General features: G+C 30.6%; 13 protein-coding genes across 13 annotated transcripts; 5 read left to right on the forward strand and 8 right to left on the reverse strand. All coding sequences in view use genetic code 12, as the record gives it.

Moving 5' to 3' along the window:
- Window positions 1–217: 217 nt before the first annotated feature.
- Window positions 218–3,847, reverse strand: FUN31 (serine/threonine protein kinase; the record flags this gene model as incomplete). The annotated part of the gene is made up of 1 exon (XM_002551357.1): window positions 218–3,847. One exon carries the CDS (start codon window positions 3,845–3,847, stop codon window positions 218–220), a length of 3,630 nt encoding a protein of 1,209 aa, XP_002551403.1.
- A 1,911-nt stretch (window positions 3,848–5,758) lies between these two features.
- CTRG_05702 (uncharacterized protein) lies at window positions 5,759–6,847 on the reverse strand (the record flags this gene model as incomplete). Its single annotated transcript, XM_002551358.1, has 1 exon — window positions 5,759–6,847. One exon carries the CDS (start codon window positions 6,845–6,847, stop codon window positions 5,759–5,761), a length of 1,089 nt encoding a protein of 362 aa, XP_002551404.1.
- Window positions 6,848–7,274: 427 nt separating this feature from the next.
- CTRG_05703 (beta-mannosyltransferase) lies at window positions 7,275–9,155 on the reverse strand (the record flags this gene model as incomplete). The annotated part of the gene is made up of 1 exon (XM_002551359.1): window positions 7,275–9,155. One exon carries the CDS (start codon window positions 9,153–9,155, stop codon window positions 7,275–7,277), a length of 1,881 nt encoding a protein of 626 aa, XP_002551405.1.
- An 881-nt stretch (window positions 9,156–10,036) lies between these two features.
- Window positions 10,037–10,819, forward strand: CTRG_05704 (uncharacterized protein; the record flags this gene model as incomplete). Its single annotated transcript, XM_002551360.1, has 1 exon — window positions 10,037–10,819. The coding sequence occupies one exon, from the start codon at window positions 10,037–10,039 to the stop codon at window positions 10,817–10,819; it is 783 nt and encodes a 260-aa protein (XP_002551406.1).
- A 14-nt stretch (window positions 10,820–10,833) lies between these two features.
- On the reverse strand, window positions 10,834–11,394 carry CTRG_05705 (uncharacterized protein; the record flags this gene model as incomplete). The annotated part of the gene is made up of 1 exon (XM_002551361.1): window positions 10,834–11,394. The coding sequence occupies one exon, from the start codon at window positions 11,392–11,394 to the stop codon at window positions 10,834–10,836; it is 561 nt and encodes a 186-aa protein (XP_002551407.1).
- Window positions 11,395–11,556: 162 nt separating this feature from the next.
- On the reverse strand, window positions 11,557–12,561 carry CTRG_05706 (TFIIH complex subunit; the record flags this gene model as incomplete). Its single annotated transcript, XM_002551362.1, has 1 exon — window positions 11,557–12,561. The coding sequence occupies one exon, from the start codon at window positions 12,559–12,561 to the stop codon at window positions 11,557–11,559; it is 1,005 nt and encodes a 334-aa protein (XP_002551408.1).
- A 1,336-nt stretch (window positions 12,562–13,897) lies between these two features.
- CTRG_05707 (glucose-induced degradation complex subunit) lies at window positions 13,898–15,217 on the forward strand (the record flags this gene model as incomplete). The annotated part of the gene is made up of 1 exon (XM_002551363.1): window positions 13,898–15,217. One exon carries the CDS (start codon window positions 13,898–13,900, stop codon window positions 15,215–15,217), a length of 1,320 nt encoding a protein of 439 aa, XP_002551409.1.
- Window positions 15,218–15,619: 402 nt separating this feature from the next.
- OPI3 (bifunctional phosphatidyl-N-methylethanolamine N-methyltransferase/phosphatidyl-N-dimethylethanolamine N-methyltransferase) lies at window positions 15,620–16,267 on the reverse strand (the record flags this gene model as incomplete). The annotated part of the gene is made up of 1 exon (XM_002551364.1): window positions 15,620–16,267. The coding sequence occupies one exon, from the start codon at window positions 16,265–16,267 to the stop codon at window positions 15,620–15,622; it is 648 nt and encodes a 215-aa protein (XP_002551410.1).
- Window positions 16,268–18,382: 2,115 nt separating this feature from the next.
- On the forward strand, window positions 18,383–20,026 carry JEN1 (Jen1p; the record flags this gene model as incomplete). The annotated part of the gene is made up of 1 exon (XM_002551365.1): window positions 18,383–20,026. The coding sequence occupies one exon, from the start codon at window positions 18,383–18,385 to the stop codon at window positions 20,024–20,026; it is 1,644 nt and encodes a 547-aa protein (XP_002551411.1).
- A 1,090-nt stretch (window positions 20,027–21,116) lies between these two features.
- Window positions 21,117–22,451, forward strand: LYS9 (saccharopine dehydrogenase (NADP+, L-glutamate-forming); the record flags this gene model as incomplete). Its single annotated transcript, XM_002551366.1, has 1 exon — window positions 21,117–22,451. The coding sequence occupies one exon, from the start codon at window positions 21,117–21,119 to the stop codon at window positions 22,449–22,451; it is 1,335 nt and encodes a 444-aa protein (XP_002551412.1).
- A 44-nt stretch (window positions 22,452–22,495) lies between these two features.
- On the reverse strand, window positions 22,496–23,989 carry CTRG_05711 (uncharacterized protein; the record flags this gene model as incomplete). Its single annotated transcript, XM_002551367.1, has 1 exon — window positions 22,496–23,989. The coding sequence occupies one exon, from the start codon at window positions 23,987–23,989 to the stop codon at window positions 22,496–22,498; it is 1,494 nt and encodes a 497-aa protein (XP_002551413.1).
- A 153-nt stretch (window positions 23,990–24,142) lies between these two features.
- Window positions 24,143–24,946, reverse strand: CTRG_05712 (mismatch-specific DNA-glycosylase; the record flags this gene model as incomplete). The annotated part of the gene is made up of 1 exon (XM_002551368.1): window positions 24,143–24,946. The coding sequence occupies one exon, from the start codon at window positions 24,944–24,946 to the stop codon at window positions 24,143–24,145; it is 804 nt and encodes a 267-aa protein (XP_002551414.1).
- Window positions 24,947–25,010: 64 nt separating this feature from the next.
- Window positions 25,011–25,913, forward strand: CTRG_05713 (uncharacterized protein; the record flags this gene model as incomplete). The annotated part of the gene is made up of 1 exon (XM_002551369.1): window positions 25,011–25,913. One exon carries the CDS (start codon window positions 25,011–25,013, stop codon window positions 25,911–25,913), a length of 903 nt encoding a protein of 300 aa, XP_002551415.1.
- Between the last annotated feature and the right edge of the window lie 372 nt (window positions 25,914–26,285).

Consider the following 26,285-nt stretch of genomic DNA (forward strand, 5'->3'; position numbering starts at 1 on the left):
TTATTAAACAACTCATTGGTTGTGAATCATACAAAAAAAGAGATGTTTTAATGAAATCTTTGTGTTGAACTTGAACTTGAAGAAGAAGAAGAAAAAATTGTGTCTCGTTGCACACCCAATATCAACACACACACACGCGTCAACGTTTACTGTATCATCAATTTATTATTCTTTATTCATACAACATCTATAATCTTCTCAGATCTACATATTCAAATCATGCAAGCCATTCGTCTTCCATTATATCGGTGATGGTAGGACGAAGTTCAACATCTCTAATTAATATCTTTCGTATCAAATTCAAACTACTGTCACTGATGACATATGGTATTCTTAAATCACCTTCCATAATTTCATCAACATTATAAAATGGATTCTCTTTATACAACATAGTGTATAATAAAATCCCCAATGCCCAAATATCTTGTGGTTTCCCTTCATATTTTTCACCTCGTAATACTTCAGGTGAGGCATAATCAATAGTACCAACAAAAACATCAAATGGACCCTGTCTAACATACCCAGCAGATCCAAAATCAATCAATTTAATAACACCTTTTTCATCAATAATAATATTTTCATCCTTGATATCACGATGAACAATTCCATTTTGATGTAAATGATATATTGATGAAACAATTTGTTTGAAAATAAATTTACATTCAACTTCATTTAAATCCTTCTTGATCTCAATAAAATCAAACAAATCAATGGCGGGTGGGTTACCAAATATAGGTGTTTCCAAATAATAATACTTCAGGTCTTCAAAGAAATCAACAATTCTCATGATATTTGGATGAGGCTCACTATTTAAATAAGCCATTATTTGAATCTCACTAGGAATAGTTCCTAATTTCCTGTCCCTAACCCAAGTGTCCACTAAAATTCTTTCTTTGTTGATACATTTGATAATAATCTTGTAATGTTTGTCTTCTTTATGTTGTGCTAAAACTACTTTACCATAAGCTCCTTCTCCCATATTCTTTACCACTTTGAATTCCGAGAATTTTTTGGTTCTTCTATGAGCTCCAACTTCTTCTGGCCAAAGTGAAGATTCTTTTTTGATCTTTGCAAGTGAATCGTTTTCTAATTTCAAAATATCCTTTTCGGTATACATTGATGCAATATGGAACTCATTTGTAGTATCGCTTGGTGAGCTTGGGGCCGTATTCTCCAGATCAATAAGTTCTTTGGTTTCAATTGGTGTTAACGGATTACCGTCACTTGATTTCTCCTCACCATTATAAATATAACTATCAAGTTTAGTCAATGGTAAACCCAATTCTGTTTCCTTTCTTGGTCTTCTTGTACTTGATTTACGAGTGATTTCACGAGGAGAAAATTCCAATAAATCTTTCTGCTTTTCATTATCAAATAATTTCATTTGGGATGGAACATCCGTGGACATGGCACGTTCATGATGATTACTATTAGATTTTATATCACTAACCCTCAAGTGACTTGAAACACTTCTTGTTTTCGAATTTGTTGACAACGAAGTAGCTGACTTGTTGATTGATGACAAGGAAACTGATGAAGCCGATGCTGAACTCAATTTATCCAATTCATCAGAAATACAATTCTTGTTTTTATTGGTTCTTGAATAGGTTATCCAGACAACAAAAGTATCTTGGGATGATGCACGCAACTGAACATCGACATACACAACTTTACCATCCCTATGAATACCTTCAACACCGTGTGAATTGAAGAATATATCATCAGCTGACTCGGTGCAATTTGGATCTTGTTCCTTTTTAACAGCAGCATCATATCGTCTGAAAAAATGTTCTGGTAAAACTAATCCTGGTGTCACTTGTGATGAATCAAGACTTGATTGAATACCAACTTGTAATATCTTTGTAAAATTTGGAATCAATTCATCAATGCAATGATTATTTAATTCATCAAATGACTTACCAAACAAATTTCTAGCAATAGCATTGTTACATGAAATGATATTGTAGTTGACACTATCAATGACAAATATACCAGCAATATATGGCAACGTGTGTATCTTTAACTTGATCTCATGTGTATCTTCATTGACATCTAATTGATTAGATGTGATTGCACAAGGGACATTATTCCCTTCTTCTAATTGTAAAGTATAATATCTAGTGTGATTTATCACTGCAACGTCTTCTGTTTCTTGATGAGAAACGGCTTGAACTTCGTGTAATTCTTCATTTAATGAATCACTAAGATCTTTCAATGTTGTTAAATCTTTAATACCATAATCGTCAACTAAGTTTCCTGCAATGTTGTTAACCGCCTCGACTTCAAAGGTACTAGAAGCTTTGTGACACATTATGACAACATCAAATGCATCACATGGTATTTGATCAAACATACAAATGATCAAGTTACCTTTCCTTTTAGCCCACAAAGATGTCCATGCAAAGTTCTGATCTCCAGGTCTAACAATGGCAACGATTTCCCCGGCAAACAATATTCGATCTTGACTTTTGTTTCCTCGTAAATTGACATCAGGTAAACTAGTTAATCTTTCCAATACAAAATTACGGAATTGTGGGGCAATCAAATCCATAAGAGTCAATGCTTTGATGGTACTTTTCAGAACACCAAACATCAAACATGCTAAATCATTTGCGGCTTTAACTGAAAATGGCAAATCTGGTTCAATAGTAAAGACTGACTGTGGGAGGGAATGCTTTGTGGTTATCAATGAATGGAATGGACGGTTACTGGTGTTATTATTTGTGGTGTTAAAACTGGTCCCACTTGACCCCATAGAATATGAAGAAGGATAATTGTTGTTGAGTAAATTTAATGCAGTGGTGGATGGACGTATATGTGTCTTGTTTAATGATGGATCAGTAGTTCCGTCACTTTCTAATAGTGAAGTTGTTTGTACTGAAGTTTCCATAAATGGCATAGCCAATGCAAGTAATAACTTATTTTTCAATATATCATGTTTTGTATTCAAATTTGATGAGTCATCAGGAGAAGTGGATAATGAAAGATCGTGTAATGTTGTAGCAATTTCTGAATTATTTATTAAAGATTCTAAGTCATTTTCCAACAAGTCTATTATATCTTTGAAATCATCACTATGTGAAGCATTTAAAGATGACTTTCTTGATGATGAACTAGGTAGATATGACAATGGTGGAGTAGAAGCTCGGCGTAGTGATTGTGGAGTCTCCAATGGTAAACTATCGGATCTTTTCATATTTGGTCTAAAAAGGGCAGCCAATGTTGCTGAAGATGCGTTTGAACGTAATTTATATTTCTTGTGATCACTTGAATGTCCTGAAGAAATATCATGAATATAATCTGAACTATGATTGGTATGAGTGAATAATGCTTTTCTAGAAGGTGGTGCTTGTGGTGGCGGTGTTGAAGATATTGGATCTACTTCTTGATCTTCCAATAGTGGTGAATCGATTTCCATATGGTGGGAGCTGGTTCTAGATAATTCTGGAGTAGATTCTGGAACATCTTTGGTTAAAGATCTGAATAAATCGGGACGATCTTTTAAAATTTCCAAAGATCTCTTCAATACATTTAATCTCAATGCCAAGGAGTTAGGAGAAAGGTGAGCGTATGAATAAGCGTGAGCTGATTCAATGGGAAACTTTAAAATATCTTCCAAGTCATTACTACTTGAACTTGATGAAGAGAATGATGCTCTTGTCGGAATAACAGGGGACGGCAGTTGTTGTTGTTGTTGTTGTTGCAAAGATGGTCTTCTTGGGTTGAGTGAAGATTTTATTGCAGGAGGATGAGGACGGGAACGCAACTGTGGTTGTTGTTGAGGTTGTTGTTGTGATTGTTGAGAGTCCTCATCTATGAAAAACAGGGGTTTATGGGTCGATTGCATTTAATTATAATGAATAAGATATAAATGTGCTTCTGAGATTGTCTTTCTCTTTTGTTAATCAATGGGGGTGAGTGTTTCTTTTATACCAAAGTAGAATGAATAGCCAATAAGATGGTAATACAACTATGTGAATTGTTTGTCTCTCTTTGTTGTAGTTGTAGTTGTTCTTGTCTTTGTTTTAATTAATGTTGGTGTAATTTTTTTTTTCTCTTCTTCTTCTTCTTCTTCTCTATTTTATATTTTCCAACTTTCCCATCAACCAAGGGAAGCTAAACCAAAAAAAATAAATAATAAATAATTCAAGCGCTTGTGTTATAAGCAAAAGATTTTATTTGAGTATTGGATGATAGATCTCTTTATTCGATGTATGATTCAATACTAAAGTTGTAATAAGAACAGTTGATCGAGTGGAATTAAGACCAATAAAATTTAATGGTAAAATTGGTTGTCTATTGGTTGTCCCTAAATTAATTGAGTTGTAAAACAAGCGGACAAAAAAAAAAGGGGGGTCAGAGAAAACAAAGAAATCAGAGGAGAAATTAGAGGTCGAACAAAACAAAAAAAAGAGAGAACTACCAAATGGAATGGGGGAAAAGGAAATTAAGATTTTCTCTTTTTCTCTATCTGTGTGTCTGTTTAGATTGAGTAGAACTAACTGTACTAGTTGTAATGGTTCTACTAGTTGAAGTGGTTGAAGTGACAGTATAGTTGCGGGTTAAAAACAAAGCAAAAATCTAATTTCTCGCTGTAATTTAATTTAATCCTTTTTGGTGTTGTTTAAATTGGACGCATCTCCGACTGATTTTTTTTTTTTTTTACAACACAATCTCACCACCACTTCCACCTCCTCATTTACTATGCCCATTAATCATTGGTGTATCGTCTGTATTTAATAATTAGATCTCCAAAGATTCACAGTTGTTCTTACATCATTATCTTTCCTGTTAGTATTTCTTATTCTTTCCCCCAATTTACAAAACAATTACAAACCGAAAACAATTATGTGTACAGCCGCTTCCTCTTTTCCTTCTTTCTTCTTTGATCTCAATTTAAAAAATAAAAAAGTTTAATTGTGTACAAGATTGTGTGTGAGACAAACAATCTTGAAGGACATACAATTCTGATGATGTTGATGATGATTTAAATATCGTCAACGGTATTTCAAAATGAATTCAATTACATTCAATTGATTATTCTCGTAAGTTAGAATTAAAGAGTAATGTATGTTGGTAATTTAGTTCGGAATGTTCTATTTATGGTATTTTTAAACATACGAGAGATAAACCCGAATGACGTAATAACTATAGTGCGTAAAAGTAAAAAAAAAAGAGAATCTTCACCTACAACATAATCTGCTTATTTCCAATCGTCGATGGTCCTTTCTTAGTATTTAGTAATTGATAAACATCTACATCTAACAGGGGTTACTTTCTTGTTGCTGAATTAGTATTGTTGATAATGTAGTACATAAAAGTCCCTTTAGATTTCATTACTTTTTTAGTAAGATTTTGCAGATCTATTGCATGAAATAGTAAAAAAAAAACAAAAGCATTCAGGAATGTTGATTCCCCCACAACATAGACACCTCATTGATATGATGTTGAAACAAGTTAGCTTTGTCTAATAGGAGAAATACGTCCATTTTATGAAAGTAGCACCGTCATGAACTCATACAGAGGTGAATAAACTAAACATGTAAGGCGTCTCTTATTAAATTTGGACATATACACAAAAGACAAATCTTATATCTACATCTTAAATCTACTACCCACATATCATAGATTTAGTTCAGTCACACATCCTATTATTTACAATAAATATATTCATAATACATAATCAAAATAACTACCTGAATCTAAATCCAACAAAAAAAAAAAGGTAAAAAAAACAAATCATCCAATAGACAGTAAGTTACTCACCTTTTCTAACCCAAATATTACTACCATCATCTAAATGTCTCCATAATCTACTAATAGTAATACCCAAGTCATATTTTCTCTTATCAATCTCATCTTGTTTCATTCGTAATTTTTCAATTGCTTTAGTTATTTTAACTCTTGTATTATAATCAACTTCAACATTATAAGGTGGTAACAATTGAGTTAAAAAATTAATTTCTTTATCAATTTTTGTTATCCTTGCTCCATATTGTTCATATTTAGCTTGTGCTTTTTCCAATTTGATCAATTCTTGTTTATGACGTTCATCTTCAGTTGATGATACGGTTTGTGCAATAAATGATGTTGGTGGTGACATATTTTTATTCGATGCACCCATTTCGGGATGTGAATGGGAACGTGAATGAGATGCAACTCTAGGTGATTTTCCAAAACCTGCACCAACACCACTACCATTACCACCATTACCTGCTAAATTTGGAGATGAAGTTGGCGATATGATAGCTTCATGAGAAACTTTACGAACAGTAAATTTAACAGCTTTTTTAGGTAATGGTGAAGTTGAAGAAATATTTGCATTTGGAGATGTTGGTGTCATAATTTCTACTGATTGTTGTGATAAATCATTGAAAAAATTTGTTTTTGATGCCACTGATTTTGGTAATTTTGGAGAGTTTGTTGTGGTATTTAAAGTTTCGGGGTCTATTTGTTTAATAATTAAATTTGGTTGTTGATCTGGAGTGGATGTATAACTTGTGGTGGAGACATTGTTGTTGTTGTTGTTATTTGAAGAAGTTGATGTTTCTGCAACGGCAGATGCGGTTTGGTCCTTCTCCTCATCATCAATAATTTTAGTTGATTGTAAGCTTTCAATAATATTGTTTGTTGTATTTGTAGTGTTTATCGAAGATAATGAAGAAATAGAATCAGATTTAGCTGATATACTTGTCAGATTGATAACTTCATCAACCAGTAAAGATAATGATTTATCATTGATATCTTGACCCGCAGGACCCATACCCAGACCAATTTTTGTTTCATTGGAGATATCTGTTTGAATGGATTCTACAGGAGTAGTAGATTGTTGGTCAACTTCTGCCATTGAAGATGTGGTATTAATAATAATAGTAGTAATAGTCTAAGTGTATGGAATATACAAGTTGAATCTAAGACTATGGTGATGTACAGTTCAGAACAGAACAGTTTGTTGTTTTTTTTTTTTGCTGTTACAGTTGTGAGGAAAGTTGTTTGTTGTTTGTTGTTTCCCTTTAAAGTTTTTTTCTCTGTTTCTCTGTTTCTGTTTCTAAAGTGTATTTTACAATTTGTGACAACCAACTCCAATACCGCGTTGATTACGTAAGTTTTGACACCAAGACGCGTCACATGATTTTTCAGTTTTTAAATACCCGTTTTACTTCTCCTATTTTTTTTTATACACACAACATCACTACTATTACTAATACATAACCATTGCAAGTTTAACTTATAATGTTATCATGTGAGTAGTCATCACGTGGATCATCATCTTGTTAATCTTTATGTAATTTACCATATTTCTTACAAAAATTCATTGATTCAGCCAATGCACAATTGATATTATGATTAGATTTAAACCCAATTTGATTTTCATGGTCTTCCTCAAATAATCTCATATTTGAGTCAAACAATACAGCAGTTAATAATCCTTTCATAAATACCAAATCAACAGTAGCATCTCTTCTTGTTATTGTAAATGACATGGTATCAATAATATTACCTTTTGGATTAGAATCAATTGTCCATGAAGAAATCCCATTAGGAATAATTAAATTTTTAACATCACATAACTTGCCATTTTTATACCATGGTAATATTTCAATACCTAAATCTGAAAAGGATGAAACATAAGCTAATTTATAATTTGATTTATCTTTCATAATTATAACTAAATTTGGTCTATACATAGTACTACCACATCCACAATGCAATAATACTGCTCTTGCAAATCCAATCCAAATTTCTCTTCCTTTAGGTATATTCTGTTGTAATTTCATTAATTGTTTATTTGGATTGTTATCTTCTTCTATGATTTGATTTATATTGATTAATTCTGTGCCCCCATGGAATAATCCAACTTCTTTAGATTCATTTGCTTTATATTCCCATTCACATGTTGTATCATCATCTTGAAGTGAACATTTCAATATTTTCAAATTAAGAAATTGATAAACAAAATATATATACTTATCATATCCAAAAGTTAATCTATCTTGATTATTTATCATTAATGACCAATTTTTTTCAACTCCTGATTGTTCATCATTAGGTAATTCCATATGTTTAATTTTAATATATTCAAAATTATCATATTTTGAATTTGATATTTCTTCAACATTAAATTTCCCCTTTTGATTCTTCCATAACCATCCAATGAAAATTGATCTATTTTTATCGTATTTTAACTCTTGTCCTGGTTTAGATTTTTCTTTATTGATTTTATAATGTTGTGAATTAAATATAATTATAGGTTCTTCAAATCCTTTTTCATTTTTAATTAATTGAATTCTTGGATCTTCAATTCCAATAGGTTTACCAATTGAATAATCTCTAATATTATGATATATAGGAATCGGTGATATACTAGGATACTTCATTATTTTAAACTTTTTGTTCTCGTCATCTCCATCATTATCTGTAGGTACAATTAATTCTATATTATTTAATTCATTCCATTCATTATCATAAATTTGAAGATAACTTAAAGAAAATTGAGGAAATCCATGATTTTGTTTACTTGAATAAACAATTCTTGAAATCATTAAATTTATACCATATTCTTTTAACCAAATTGAACTTCCGATAAGTTGAAACCAATAATTTTCAATAATTCCTTGATTTAATTGATTTTCAATTTCTGGAAAAAATGGTTTTAATTCATTATAATATGAATTATTTTCATTTATAAAATTTTCAATTATTCTTGTAATATTTGTATTTTTATTATATGCTGGACTTATATCTACTTTTATCTTTGATGATGATTCAGAACATTCTTGATTATTATTATTATTTGTAGCATTAAATAATTGAATTTCTTGTGATGAATAAGGTATACCTCCTATTGATGGTTTAAACAATACTTTATTTTTGATTAAAACATCATTTGAATCTAATGTTTGCTGTAATGTATCAATGTAGTAATCTTTAAGTTTTGAATCAGGTAAATGGAAACTATTTGGAAAGATAATTGTTTTCCTATAAGGATCAATTTGTTGTTTGGAAGTTATAAAATTAAATTCTTGTAGTTGTTCATAATTTAAATTTATTGTAATTGTAATTAATGTGAATAATGTTATTAAGAATATAAGTATTAAATAGAATGGGAACTTTGCTTTATATTTATAATTAATCATTAGAACGTGTTGATTCATGGAATAAAGAAAGTTGATGATGTTGTTGTTCTTTTTTTTTTTCCACCACTAGATTCGAATAAGAAATTTACTACGGGGTTCTTCTTTCTAAACATAATGCATTAAGTTGCTATTTCAATGTTACCACAAAATAGTGAAATAATTACCACGTCCTATTATAATTTTTAGTATTGGATGAATTTACAATGCTTGAATTAAAAAAACTAAACTTCTCATTGCGAAATTAAACAAATTACACAAAAATTAGGAAAAAATGGGGGTAGTTCACGTGAGATATCAATCAAAACTATTCATCATCTGTTTAAAGTGTCATAAAGAACAGACGATATATTGATAGAGGATCTCTATCTAAAAAAGAAGAAAAGTCAAAGCTTATTTAAAAATTTAGAGTCATTTATTAACATGTCGTGGCGAAGATATCACGCGAACTCTTGATGTAACACACATTTCATCTACATGTTGTAATTCTTGATTATATGTCTTGTATCTCTAAAAGAAGTAATAATAATTAGACAAATATTAATTGGTTATTGTTAGGAGAGGTTCTCTGAATTGCCTTTTGGTTTTAGTTCAATGATCTCTTTAGTCTCCCAGAAATGTAAACAACCTCCCCTCCCCACACACACACACACACACACACACATCAAGGTAATTTTACAATAAAGAGGGTTGACAGAAATATCTCTAGCTAACAATTACCTCCCATTTAAATAGGTAGTATGAGCCTCTGTTGATTGAAAGGTGTGTCAGAGATACCCCATATTTATAGATCTACTTTTCTGCGAGACACGACGGTATTAGGACACGACCAAGCAATGCAATGCAATACAAAAAGAAAAATTAAATTGATAATCATTTCAATCAATTAACGTACTAGTCAAATGACAAACAACAAATTATCCAAATTAGAATCATTTCGATATGAAGATTCCAAGAGTAAGATAACCAAACCAAAGATTATCAACAAACGGAAAAACATTACAAAAGACCTACCGGATTTAAGACAATCTATAAATTCAAAACTTAAAGTATTATTCATTGGATTTAATCCTGGAGTAGAATCATCAATTCAACAACATCATTATGCACATCATTCGAATTTATTTTGGAAATTATTTAATCAAAGTAAAATTCTTGAAAAAATTATTAAAATTGATGATTTAAATATTGAAAATGATGAATTTTTGAAACAATTAATTAAGAATGGATGTAGTGCTAAGAATGATTTTGAATTACTTGATTATAATATTGGATTTACTGATTTAGTATTAAGATGTACTGCTAAAGCTGAACAATTATCAAATGAAGAAAAATTAGAAAATGTTCCTAGATTATTACAAGAATTTAAAGATAGTAATGTTGAAAATATAGTTATTATTGGTAAAGGTATTTGGGAAGTCATAGTTAAATATTTATCAAATGAATTAGATATTAAAGTAAAACTTAATAAAGATAATTTCAAATGGGGATTACAAAAGAGTAAAAAAGAGGATGATAATCATACTGGATATGATAAAAATTATAATTTAATTGTTGAGTCTATATACAAGGAATTATCTAAAACTACTAAATTATATGTTTTCCCAAATACGTCAGGATTAGTAGCAAGTTTAACATTTGCAGAAAAACTTGAATTATGGCAAGAAATGGTTCATAATATTTAATTAATTTAGATTAATTATTTCCATACTTTATAGAATAATTCATGTAAATCTTTATAATATAAATTACTAGTTTCATCATTAACATTTTCACCCAAATCACCAAAATTTTTAGTATAAATTTTATCTAAATGATATCTTATAAAATCACAATGTTTAATATTATAACATTTATCATAATTTAAAAATTTCAAACCATCAACAGTTAAATTTTCACATTTTTTCAAATCTTTAGAAACTTTTAAATTTGGAATTGCCCAAAATTTATACCATGGATGTTTATTACATTCTAATAGATAATTTTCAATTTCTGAACAATTTATTTGTTTAACTGATTTAATAGAATATTCAATTTTATAATTTTCAAATTCAAGTTTATCTTCTGATGTAATTTGTTGTTCTGGTAATGATTCAAGTTTTGATTCAACTATTTTTGCATATCTTTCAGGTATAAATTTTGAACCATCTAATGATGATGTAGCTTCTCTTTGGAAAACTAATTGCAAATCTGCTGGTAATTCTTTCGTTATATCTTCTTTAGCATTTGAGTCATCTGATGATTTAGTAAATGGCCACATAGTTGTTGTAACAAGGATAGTCTATTTCAATACAAAAAGAGATTTTATTGCTAGAAGATTTTTTTTTTTTCGATTTGAGTGTTTGATGAAACCCGCATTTTTGCAATATCAACGTTTTATTACATTCCCTATACAAAATAATACTATTTACATATACAATCATCAAGTTCTTTCCAAAACACCTTCAAATATTCGACTTATTTCAACTTCAAATATGTTTAGAATATTATCATCATGGTCATCACCATGTTTCAATTTACCTCTAATCATATCAATCTTGGAAATTATCAATATTCTTAATCTTGAAATAATAGGTAATAATCTTGTTATTTCAGTTGTATTCATCTTCATCAATTTACCATTCCCATTTATATCAACATTATAACCATCGATTAAAAAACTTAATTGTAAATCAATTTTTTGCCAAAATTTAAAGAAAATTACTAAATTTTGCATATCTATTTGTAAATGACGATGTGAACCACTTCCTGTTGACCAAGATTCATTAAATAAATGAGGATAATTCGATACGTAATCTTCTAAATCTCCTAATATTTTAATATAATATTCAATTTGTCCAAATAAAACCAGTTTTTGTTGAATTGAAACCCAAATTAAATTAATTACATTTGATAAATCTTGTAATAATTCAATTAATGAATAAATCATCACTGATTCAGTTTTTTGTTTAATATACTTTCTTTGAATTTGTAATAATATTTCATCAAGATAATTTATAAATTTGGATTGTTGGCCAGTGGTTATATTTCCATTATTATTAGTTGAATTTTCAAAACTTATTTTAAGTAATTGATATGATTCATTAAAAGGTAATGTAATTTGTTGTAATTGAGTTATATCAACATCTTCTAATTCAGATTCTGTAGCTGATGCAGATACTGAAACAGTCGCGTCTTGATGCTGTAGTTGTTGAATATAAGGCATTGTAACATGTTCATTCTGTTCAATCAGTTGCTTTTGTTCTTGTTCCTGAACATCATCATCATCATCATCATCATCATCATCATCATCGTATAAATCTGGATTTAAATCTATGTTTGAATCTGCTATTATCCCAGTTGGTAAATCATTGGTTAATTCTTCATTAGGAGCAGGATGAATTGGAGTAGGAGGTGAATTTATTTCTTGTTGACTATCTATATCCATTGTTGTATCTGAATGGTGTACCTATGGATTTATCGTTGTGGAGACAAACTAAACTAAACTGAAACAAACGAAAAAAAAAGTAATAACTTTTGACGCCTCATGACCAACAATTAATTCCCCATAGGTACACGACTCGACCTCGTGTGGTACAAAGATTAATACGACGCGTATGAAGCGGACGCAGAAGAAAAAAAAAATTAAGCCAATGACGGACTCACACACTCGGCGTAGAAATCGGTCGAGAACAGAACATCGGGAATTACTTGGTGGTGGTTATACCAACTCCGAATGCAAAAGAAGAAGTGGAATTCGGGTGTATACGATTATTTTATAGTTTATAGATCCAATCACAGATGAGAATTTGATCCATTCTTCAACAGATACTGCACACCCCTGTCAATGCTAAGTTTCTTTTTCAATCAAATGCCGATATGGTTCGTTTAATTTTTTTTAACTCTCGAGTTGATAAATGGAAGAAAGGAAACAATTTGACACTTGAGTCTGATGATGATGATGATAATGATGATGATATTGACATGTGTATAATGGGTTGTAAAATAGATATTTACTACAACAGGTAATATATTCGTTTATATCCCTGTAGTAGTGTGTATATGTTTTTTTTTGTTATCACGTAAGGTTTTATGCCTTTAACGATCAGAAATTTATAAAACACATTTTGTTTTTTGTAAGAGAAACCAATCGTATATCTAAAAATCAGAGAAATGTATAGAATTAAAATCACATCATCTTGGTTGTTGAGCCCTTAATTAAGAGAAAAATTATATAGTACAATAGGAGATCAACGTATTATAAAGATTAACAATTTGATCTTGTAACGCTTTAACCAGTAATGATCATGAAAACAAAATAAAACAAAAAAGGCCATGACTTACCCATACTTATGAATGTTGAAGTAGAATATGATATCGGTAAGTGTTAATTAGTATTATTTCCGATCTAGGTTCCGTTAACAGGATTACATTCTAATCTTGCGATGGGATGTGATTACATAATATCAGCCATCTTCCTCCCCCTCTCCCCTCTTTTCTCACCACCACAATCGACTAATAATTTTGTTCGTGCGAGTGATCCCAATTTTTCATTTTCTTTTTTTTGGTGAGTTATTTATAATGAAACACAATTCAGCCCACTCACTCACTCATTCACTTATATAGAAGGAGAAAAAATTGATCACATCTTTTTTATTTTTCTTTTTTTTGAAATACTATTCTTCTTTTCTATTTTTACGTTATCAGATCATACGTGTTTCCATTCTCATTCAGTTTGATCTTATTACTTATACATCATCCTTTAGTTATTCAACTAATCCATAATGCCAGTCACAGAAATTAACAAGAAACTACAAGAACAAGCAGCACATAATCAAGTGCAACAACAACAGCAACAGCAACAATCTAATCAGCTGAATAGTAGTAATCATGATAATTTGGATTCAACTAATAGTCTCATAGATAGTCTTACCACTCAAGAACAACAACAACAACTCTTCAACAAGTTACAACAATTACAACAACAGAAAGATAAAGATTTCGTGTCGGATGATGAATTGAACAAGAATACCGATAACTCCAGTTTTTATGGCACAAATTTACTCAACAGCAAGACAAAAATTAGCACACGCACACACCAACAATTGTTTGCATCTGACGAATACACCACCAATGATGATTATGATGATGATGAGTATGACGATAATGGATTGTATCCAAAACATAAACAACATAACCAATCATGTCCTGTAGTATCTTCAAGATTAAATAATTCTACTAATCAATCAGCATCCGCAAATACCAATACACCATCTAATCATGTCGGATCATCTGTGGAAGTTCCTTTACATAATAAATTATCTATAAATCATCATAAGAAGAAGAGATACTCTTTGGATTATTTTGATCAGTATAGATATCATCATCATGGTCAAACGAATAGAATTCCTTCATTCAATAGCATTTACTTACAACCAAATGCCCAATTTATTGGGGAACAACAATCAGGTAAATCAAGTTTCCATATTAAAGTTGAATTTAAAACAGTTGATTTATTTAATTCTGTAGTTACTGGTTTTTTACAAATTAGTGGGTTAACTGATGAAAATTCAGAAATTACTACATATTTCAAAGGAGAAATTATAAATAATCCATTACATTCATTCAAGTGGAGAAATACCAATTCTAATACTTATGAAGAGCCTTCAGTTCAAAAATATTCATTCATAACAGAAAACAAACAATGGGGGTCATTTGCTAAAAATGATTTTGAACATTGGAAGAAATTGACTCAATCAACTACATTTTTATCCGATGATAAATTGATTAAACGTTTAGAAAAAGTTCAACGTGGTGAAGAAGATGATCAATATATTTATATGAGATGGAAAGAGGAATTTTTATTACCAGATTCAAGAATTAAACAAATTACCGGTGCATCATTTGAAGGGTTTTATTATATTGTATTGAATATTGGTGGATATAGTAACAATTCCAATGATTTATCAAAGAAATACAATGGATTAATGCCAGGAGGAATTAGTGGGTTGTATTATCATAAATCTTCAGAAAAATTTCAATCTTTGTCACTTCGACACGTTGATAATCACGTTGTTGATTCCGGCACTTTTGATTTTATATGATTTTGTTGGTTGATTAATGTGATTACACACAGGTTTTTTTGTAACACGATGTTTTTCTTCTAATTTTTTTTTTTTTTGTTTTATATATATATATATTGGTTATGATTTATTGTTATTATTTGGGGGAGCAGGCAGATAGGAGAAATATCATCTGTCATATTCAGGGAGTTCATTTTCTTTTTTATTTACATATTAGTTATTGTTCATTACATTTATATTTGGCATTCATTTTTTTTTTTTAGGTGTAATTTTTTATTTGAGTTTATACATTTATATATATATATATATTTCTTCAATCAATTCATAACATGTTAAATGTTCAGATATTTTAGCCAAATAATGATAATCTATATACATGTTGAAGTACATAATTTAAAACAACCAACCATTATCATCAATAAATTAATCCAATTTTTGTCTATTGGCATAAATCTTAGCAGTGAAAGGTTCTTCAAATAACAAAGCAATTTTATACATGATAAAAACAAACAAAGTAACTAAAATTCCAGTTGGTTTACCATACCATAAAGCAGTACCCAAGAAACATAAAGTACTTCCATTATACATTGGATTATCATTAATATTAAATGGGAACCCAGTTACTCTTTCATTCATTAAAATACCAAAATAATCACCTAAATAAGTACCAGTAACACCTAATGCCCACATTGAAGAAATAACTAAAATATTACCAAATCCAAAAGTTAAAATAGCTAAAGATTTAATAATTAAAGAATCAATAAACGGTTGAAAAGTAGGTTGATTTAATAATTCTTGATGATAAACATGATCTCTATAAATACCTAATGAAAATATAATAGCTGCTAATAAATAACATCCATTTTTAGCCAGTCCAGTAATTTTAGTTAAAAAATGAGTATTATATTCAAATCTAGCTACAATATTCCAAAAAATTGGATTAAATGAAATACATCCAATAGCATAATATAATTCATTATCTAATTTAATATAATGAGTGAAATTTTGAATTAAATAAGTTATATCTTGACTTAAAGTAGTCAATTCATTAATGAGTGAAACGGATGACATTGTTACTCAACACTTAGTTAGTTAGTTAGATCGTGATAGATAACTTTATTCAATGAAACGAAATTTATTTAATCAAAAAGAAAAAGAAAAAAAAACAAAAGAAAGTGATGAATCAATTGATAGGAAATTTTTCACTTGAACAAAAAGAATCAACAGAACAATCAATAATTGTCGGTAATGATGATGATGGTAATTATTATTATGATACAATGGGTTTATTGGTGGAGAGTGGTTGGGTGTATTATGTAAGCTAAGAAATTTACAACTCAACCCAAAAAAAATATACCGTGTGTGTGTATGTTTCAAATTTGCATGTGAAAATTTTTTTTTTTCAATTGCTGCCACGTGTTGTTATATAAGCGAGTATTAACACGTGATTGGTCATCACATGATTGTAGATAAACGAGAGCAAAGAATAACTTATCAACAATTTTTGTTGAACAAGGAGGAGGGGTATTCATTTTTATATATTTAAAAGGTGGATTACTTGTTGAACTCCGGGAGTTGTAGCTAATCTCCAGGAGTCTTGTTTTCATTGTCCCACTGAATGACTCAAGAAAAGAGTTGGGGAAGATCTCTATGTTCAATTATAAATGTAGATCATACAGAGTACGATAAACCGGTTAATAGTTTTACCATCGGTTATTATTCTAGAATTAGATCAGAAGTGGGGAGAATGTATTACAAGAGTAGTAAAATTATCCAGAATTGTGAAAGTATACCTCCGTATTATCATCTGACTAAAAGCCTCTTCCCCCTGTATTCGACAATGGAATAACAATGCAACTGCAAAATAAAAAAGATATATCCCCACTAAAGTAGAAATATTATTATTAAACCATTAGAAATATTCGAGTGGTGAATCATTCATTGTTAATTACTAAGCCTAGTATGTTAATGGTGCCTTGATCTCATAGCATCTACCAATTTAAACTGGTGGGAATGCTCCAGCTCATCAATCAAGCAATCAATGAATCATACTGTCTATCTATGTGTCTATCAAACGTATCGTGATAAATTCTTGGCCCATTTTTCTATTTGTTTCATGTCTCGCGGAACGCCGACTTAAAATTATTCCTTCTTTGACACCGCAAAAATATTCGGAGAATTTTAATGTTTTCCTTCTGTGGGTAGTTGAATCTAAAAGGCAATTCAATTCTGATAATGGAAAAACACATTGTTCCAAACACAAATGTGGGGACAGTAATATGTCTAAAATCATTTATACGGGATATTTTTGAATTCAAATTTCAAGTTAAGATAAAATAGAACTATTTTCATTTGACAGACGACACACAAATAGTTATAGGTAATTCAGCCATTTGATACTCTTACTAATATTATTAACCAATAACGCATCATCTGACTGTCTGAATAAGAGGAGAGAAGGCTATCATTAATCAGCTGTTGTGATAGATAAAATGCCTTATCAGCAAAAAGAGGAACCACTGTTGCTGTTATATTCAGGTATATTGTTCCTCCTTGTGTTCTTCCCCACAAATTATTTAATTCACGCGGCAGACTTGGTTTTGGACATGGCTGCACAACGATTCGCAATAATAATAAACAATGGGGAGGTATCCCCCAATTAAACTTCATGCAACCTTTAAAGTGGTGGGTTATTATTCCCACAACATGCAGTCATACTTAAACCATAAGCTATTTATCTCTTATTCTTACGTCAATTAAATGCCTTGTCCATGTGGTTATTACCCTTTTTCTATCTACTACTCCTCCTCTTCCTCTTCCTCCCCTTCCTCCTCCACAAAGACACTGAATTTTTCCCACTTTTGTGAATTATCCCAACTTTTCCCCTTTGGATTATTACCACTAATACCTTTCTATATGGTTATTGGAGTCCGGGATAATAGCAAATTCATTTTACGGACATTTTTTTTTTTTACTCTTTTTGTGATTACTAACTTCTTATATTTTGCAACCCCACAAAAATTTAGGTTTAGTGGTAACTGGTATCAAGAGTAAGAGGAACAACAGCAACTAACTAGAATCGATACTGTTATTTCAAAAGTATATAATCACCTTAATTTCCTTCCTGTTCTTACACCTTGACTTTTGTAGAAGACATAACTAATACAAACACCATTACTACCAACCATGGATAAAAAACCAGAAGTTGAACACATTTCTCGTGCCAATTCAAATGATCTTGACCGTTTGGGAAGTCAAGATAGTTACAACTATGAATTAAACTCAAATGATGATCAATTCAATAATAATAATAATAATACAGAATATGATGATGAATTATTTAATGAAAAGCCTGATCTTTCAATGGCTTCAATTCGTCATTATTTTGCAACTAGATTAACTACTTTATTAGATTTACCATTATATCATACTGATAAAAGATGGTATCAAGTGATCAATCCTATTCCTGGTTTGAAATTAATGACTGCTTCTGATTGGAATTTTTATGGCTTAGGATTCTTTGCTTGGGCTTTAGATGCTATGGATTTCTTTTGTGTTTCTGTTGCTGCTCCTGAAATTGCTCTTACTTTAAATATAAGTGTTACTGATGTTACTTGGGGTGTTACATTAGTTTTAATGTTGAGATCCGTTGGTGCTTTAATTTTTGGTATTGCTTCTGATTATTTTGGTAGAAAATGGACTTATATTATTATATGTGCATTATTCTGTGTTGTTGAAATTGGAACTGGATTTGTTCAAACTTATCAACAATTTTTAGGTGTTAGAGCCGTATTTGGTATTCTTATGGGTGCTATGTATCCAATTAGTATGGTTACTGCTTTAGAAAGTCAACCTGTTGAAGCAAGATCAGTATTGCTGGGTTTATTCTTACCAGGTTATACATTTGGTTATATTTTAGCAATGGCTTGGTATAGATTATTCATCACTACTTATAAAGATGGTGAAGGATGGCGTTCATTACTTTGGTTTTCAGCTGGATTATCTGTTATACTAATTGTTTGGCGTCTTTTATCTCCAGAATCTCCAGATTTCATCAATATGAAAAATAAAAAGAAAAGATTTAATGAACAACTTAAAAATCAAGATGATCCAAATAAAAAGAAAAAATTCTGGCAAAAATTCGATTATTCAATTATAGTTACTTTGAAAACTGAATGGTTAATGTTTACTTATTTAGTTTTGTTATATGCTGGTTGGAATTTTACTACTCATGGTTCACAAGATTTATATGTTACATTATTGAAAAATCAATATCATATTGGAATTGATAAAAGAACAGTTATTATCGTCACAAGTAATATTGGTGCCATTGTGGGTGGTATTATAATGGGTCAAATGTCTGAATTATTAGGTAGACGATTAACTGTTATGGTGAGTATGGTTGTTGCTGGTGCATTCCTTTATCCTTCATTTTTTAATGCCGATCAAAATTGGCCAGCTTATATTTTCTTAATTGGTGCAGTATATGCTTCCTTCAGTGTTGGTCCAGCATATCTTTTAGAATTAGTTAATTCTACCCATAGAACTTTATTATCTGGTGTTGCTTATCAATTAGGTAATTTAATTTCTTCAGCAAGTGCCACAATTGAAGCTAGAATTGGTGAAAATTTCCCTCTTGGTGAACCAGGAATGTATGATTATGGGAAAGTTATGTGTATCTTCTGTGGTGCTGTTTTCGCTTACATGTTGTTTATTATTTTCTTGGGTCCTGAAAGATTCCATAAGAATTTAAGAATTCATGATGATGAAATTCAACAAGTTGAAGATGAATCTTCTAGTACTGTTGACAGTGTTAGAGAGAAAGTCTAGTTATTATTTTATGTATTCTTTTTTTATATATATCTATTAATGAATAAATGATTCTTTTACATGTTACAAATATGATCATTGTTAGATGCTTGTTGTTTTTAAATGACTGGTCACGGTCACTAAGAAGAAAATGCCCCTAATATATTAAAAAAGAATGGACTTATTCACTACAAACGTACCCATACTATCGCAGTTTCTTGTTTTTCAACTTCTTTCGGTACACGTCTCCAGCAACTATGATTAAAATTGACACATAACAACCATGTCAGAATATATTTCGTATCCCGTCAAACCCACAGTTGGGTAGTTCAAGTAGGGATGTGGCATAAATACAATACGTTAATTTGATACTGATATTGAAGGGTTCATGATTATTTATTTGATGTTGTTATTTGCTATTTGGATCTTTTATTTTCACAATTTGTAAGCCACCGTGTTGATGAATCATTACCAAACGGCATTGAACTAGATAACTGTAGTTATTGTTACATCAATCGAAGGGGAAACTGTTGGCGGGTACTGGCATGGTACACTAATGTCGGCATTGTTTGAAGGGATACTTACAGTTATTGCATGTGTATCTTCTGTGGTGTTGTTTTCACCAGTATTTTAGTGATTATCTTCATGGGGCCCGAAAGATTCCATACGAATTTAAAAATCCATGATCATAACAATGAAATTCAACATGCTAGTGATGAATAAGTTGGTACTGTAGATAATATTAAAGAAATAGTATAAGTTTATATACGATTTTATGGCTGATTGATATTTACCCTTGCACGACCTGTGGTACCAATCCCAAAATGGAAATTTAAGCGTAAGTTAGTGTACTTAGCAAGAATTTTTTTTTCTTCTGTTGACTCATTCTTTTTCAAATTGCCCTTCTCTGGTTAAATTTCCTAATTGGGACACTCCACTAAATAATTGCCGCGTTGACGGAGCGGAGCGATAAGTGAAAAATTTCTCTCACTCTCCAATATTCACAGAATCACAATTCATTTAAAGAAAACTCTGTTCACTTTTTTCTTTCTTTCTTTCTTTCTTCTTCTTTTTTCGTTTCTTTAATTATATTCAATTCATTGATTTTATAATGGTCCAAAAAGTTCTTTTGTTAGGTTCTGGTTTCGTTGCCAAACCAACCGTTGATATCTTATCTGAACAACCAAATGTTGAAGTTACTGTTGCTTGTAGAACTTTATCTAAAGCTAAAGAATTAGCTGGTGATAATGCTAAAGCAATTTCCCTTGATGTTACCAATGAAGCTGCTTTAGATGAACAAGTTGCTGCTCATGATTTGGTTATTTCCTTGATTCCATACACTTACCATGTTTTAGTTGTCAAATCTGCCATTAAAAACAAAAAGAATGTTGTTACCACTTCATACATTAACCCACAATTGAAAGCTTTGGAAAAAGAAATTGAAGATGCTGGTATCACTGTTATGAACGAAATTGGTTTGGATCCAGGTATTGATCACTTGTATGCTGTTAAAACTATTGAAGAAGTTCATGCTGCTGGCGGTAAAATTGTTTCCTTCTTGTCATACTGTGGTGGTTTACCAGCTCCAGAAGATTCTGACAATCCATTGGGTTATAAATTCTCTTGGAGTTCAAGAGGTGTTTTATTAGCTTTAAGAAACCAAGCTAAATATTGGCAAGATGGTAAAGTTGTTGAAGTTTCAAGTGAAGATTTGATGGCTAGTGCTAAACCATATTTCATTTACCCAGGTTACGCCTTGGTTTGTTATCCAAACAGAGATTCTACCACTTATAAAGAATTATATAACATTCCAGAAGCTCAAACTGTTATTAGAGGTACTTTGAGATTCCAAGGTTTCCCAGAATTCATCAAAGTTTTCGTTGATACCGGTTTCTTGAAGGATGATTCAATGGAAGTTTTCTCTAAAGAAGGTCCATGGAACAAAGCTACTGCTGAATTGATTGGCGCAAAATCTGAATCTGAAGCTGATCTTGTTTCTAGAATCAATGAATTGACTAAATTCAAATCACCAGAAGATCAAGAAAGAATCTTGGCTGGTTTCAAATGGTTAGGTTTATTATCTGACAAGCCAATTACTCCAAGAGGTAACCCATTAGATACATTATGTGCTACTTTGGAAGCATTGATGCAATACGAAGAAGGTGAAAGAGATTTAGTTATCTTGCAACATAAATTTGGTATTGAATGGAAAGATGGTTCTAAAGAAACTAGAACTTCTACTTTGGTTGATTATGGTGATCCAAAGGGTTACTCTTCTATGGCTAAATTGGTTGGTGTTCCATGTGCCGTTGCTACTAAACAAATCTTGAATGGTACTTTATCCAAGAAAGGTTTGTTGGCACCAATGACCTCTGATATTAACGATCCAATCATGAAAGAATTGAAAGATAAATATGGTATTTACTTGGTTGAAAAAACTATCTAGATTCTATAGAACAATTTTGTAAATAAAAAAAAAAAATAATACAATTATTCGTAATCTTCATCAGATTCGTAACCATATGAGTATTCTTGAATAATGTTACTCAAATCTTCTAACAACTCGTTTTTATCTTCGACTATATCCTCAAATTGATTACGGATGTTGTAAATAAGTTTCTCATATGGTTTAAGATATGTCTTCAATCCCTCGTGCATATTGAATTCAGCATAAAACTTTGTCTTCTTTCCTGAAGATAATATATCCACTGGGAATGTATCAACATCGAGTATAATGTTAATATATGGGTTGACATACTCATATGTGTCTTCTTCTTCTTCTTCTTCATCAATCTCAAGTTTATTAGATCTGATATAATTCTTTACAAAGTTTCTTGGATTGGTTGATTTCGAAACACCTAAATTGATTTCTTCTGATTTTGTTTTATTTCCCAAAGTACTGAAATCAAATTTTGTAATATCAATATCTTGCATAATCATATCACTATTGTTTGATTCATTTTCTCCAACAATTTTAATTTCATTTATTATTTTACGATTATCATTATATTTCAGGATATTACTTTGTAAATGTGACATATTAATTTGACCTTCTTGTTGATTATTCAATCCCCAAATTGAATTAATAAACATGGCTGGTATACTTGACTTATGCCACCAAGAAATTTCATCAAATTTTTCTGTCAACAAAGAATTCTGTTTTAAATTGTTTAAATCCATTGGAAACATTAAACTCAGTTGTTTAGTTAATTCCACCAATGTCTTAATCCTTGATACTTTATTTTTAATGGTATTTCCTTGAGTGTGATCAAGAATACCATAAATCCATAAATTCATTTTATTATTATTATTGAAATATTCATCAATTAAATGTAATACCATATCACTAGTGAAACCACCCCATGCATCATCTATATTTGTAAACAATTGTAGTCCTTGTAAAACATCTGTTTTCTCTAAGAAATATCTAAAATCTTCTATTAATTTATCGTCATCCTCATTATTATTCTCTTTAAATTCTTCCTGTCCAATATTAAAGAAGTCAAATTTTAATTTATCAAAATTATAATGGTGACCTTTGGAATTAGGAGATTGAATAAAATTTGTTAGTGTATTTAAAGATTTTGGATTATATATCAATTTATTATAATCTGTCCAATATGTAGTATTTTGAGTATTTAACAATGATCCATCAGTGACTCCTTGATCTAATTTTAATTGATACTCATTTTTACTAGGTGGTCTTCGATCATTCAATATAGGTAGATTCAATTGTGGAATTGATTCATGATATTCATATTTGTTTAATGATCCTAATCCATTACGTAGATCATATATTAAAGCTCTTGGTGAATATGAAGTTGACGTAGAGGTAGATGATTTAAATCTTGATAAAAATACTTGTAAATCGTGTTTAACTATAGCATCAGGTGTATACGGAATTAGTGACTCTTGAGCGTTGTATAGATGGGTTATAATATGATTGGAATCCTGTCCAAATGATAAACTAATCACTTCTCCCATAGTTGATAGAACCTGGAGCTATTGTAGAAGAAGGAGAAAGTTTTCAGGTTGTATTTCAATTTCATGCTCGCGATGACTTTTCATGGGTTGATTGAACAAACACCAACTCACAGGGCTCGCGCCGTCTTCATCAAATGATATGTCAACGTCTATTTATAGTCTATGTACAAAATCTTTCCATAAATCTAGTTTATCTTCATATTTAAAATGACGCACTAATCCTGAAGTGTCTGGGAATACATGTATCTTACTTGATTTGGGAATACAATCATGTATAGAATCAAGTATCAAATTATAAATTTCATGTTCATGAGTTTTACCCACCTCTCCCCATTTAAACTCTATAGCATTTAATTTGAATTTAACGTTTAGCTTTCGACTAAAGAACGTCACGATAACATCCCATATGCCTTTTCCTAATATTACAATTTCAACAGCATTTGATTCATTCCATTCCTTAAGCAACCGTGGTACACTTTCTAATTTTTCAGTTATTCCTAGCTCCAGAGTATTTTTGGTAGATCTTTCAACAAGACTAGTGAATCCAATACCATAATTAACTAAATGATAATCATGAACTGCTTTGCAACCATGCAGTAGTAATTTCTCTAGTGTATCATCTTTTGTGATGTTCTGTGATGTTGTTACTTTTTCTAGTAAATTGCTCTCATTAAATAATTTCCAGAACTGGTTTGTGTGATGTGCATATCGATGCTGCTTTAAAGCTGATTTCTCTCCAGCATTAAATCCTATAAATAACACGTGTAATTTGTTACTCAACGAAGGTTTCAAAAACGGAAGGACTAACTGGTTTTTAGTGGATCTCTTTGGTTTGGTAATTTTTCTTTTCACATCTTTAGTCATATTCACCCCATTGATCCAACAAACACATCTATCTGCCAACAGAACTATCACCAAAAAGAAAATTTTTAGGGTCTTACTCACACAAACACACATAAGAAAAAAAAAATTGAGTACAGTAACTTCTTTGACATTCTATAACATCAAGCAATCACATATTATGGAGAATAAAGAATATTCAGAGATATCACCTTCAGGAATCACCCTGGTGTCAACACCTATAAGGTCAAGGGAAACTACAGCTGAATACATAACAGTCAACGAGATAACAATTGAGCAAAATCCCAATGACCTTTCTACAACAGAAGAAGAAGAATTAGACTCAATTATAAATACCCATCCTGAACTAAAAATGGCAAGTAAAGAAAGCGGTAAATTGAATCCAGTTAATGTTGCTTATACTATGTTTTCACCACTGAAACAAAAGAAGAATTCAGAGGAAATTGTCATTCTGCCATCACAACCAGAGCAACCCAAGGCTCATTCATCAGTTTCATCGCATTATAATGTATTTCTAGATCCAATGACTCCTTATACTTTGACCTTATACTTTCAATTGTTTTTTAACTTGATTGTTATTGCAATGTTTTTATATGCGATTTACATAACATATTCAGCACTTAAAACAGATATCAATTTCAAAATTCAATCCTATACTATTCAATTACTAGATGAAATTTCCCAATGCCTGAAACAATATTTGTTAAATAAATGTGATTCACCAAATAGACCACCAGCAATTGAAGCTGACTGTAATTTTTTGGAAAAGTGTCAAAATCAAGATCCTACATTAATCAGTCGTTCGAAAATTACCAGTGAGATACTAGGTGAAATAATTAACTCTTTTTTCAACACAATAAGTCACAAGAGTATTTCTATAGTGGGTCTTTTTGGTGTGGGGTGTTTATTCTTGAATTATTACATTATTGGCAATTTCCAAGTACATGAAATTAATAAACTTCGTGAATTAGAAAAGACCATCAAAGAACAAGAAGAGACCATTACCAGATTACAAGCTGAAGAAAATAAAGTTGAAAATTTAGAACAATTATTATCACCGTAGATAGAAGAGTTATTAAAATGTACATTACATTAGTCAGGGAGAGTATTTTGTTCATTCATTGTCGATGCTCAAAAGAGTAATTCCTCACAAAACTTTGCCAACAGTGAAAAAAAAAAACATATTAGCGTTGTATTGTCTTTTTTCTCTTTTTGCAACCCATACATTTGAGGTATCAGCAAGGGCTTCCTTCCCATTCAAGGGATGCTATATAGTATGAAACTAAATAGTATGTTTCATCATGACATCCCTTGTTTTGCCATTGAAAGCTTAATCTATGATTAAGCTATATAATGTTCTAATTATCATGAAACTTGTCTGAAGTTCAGGAATTTTTTTTTCTTTGTTCTCTTCCTTATTGTCTGTTAAACTAAT

Source organism: Candida tropicalis, assembly GCF_000006335.3.
Source record: "Candida tropicalis MYA-3404 genomic scaffold supercont3.9, whole genome shotgun sequence".
Lineage (NCBI taxonomy): Eukaryota > Fungi > Ascomycota > Pichiomycetes > Serinales > Debaryomycetaceae > Candida > Candida tropicalis.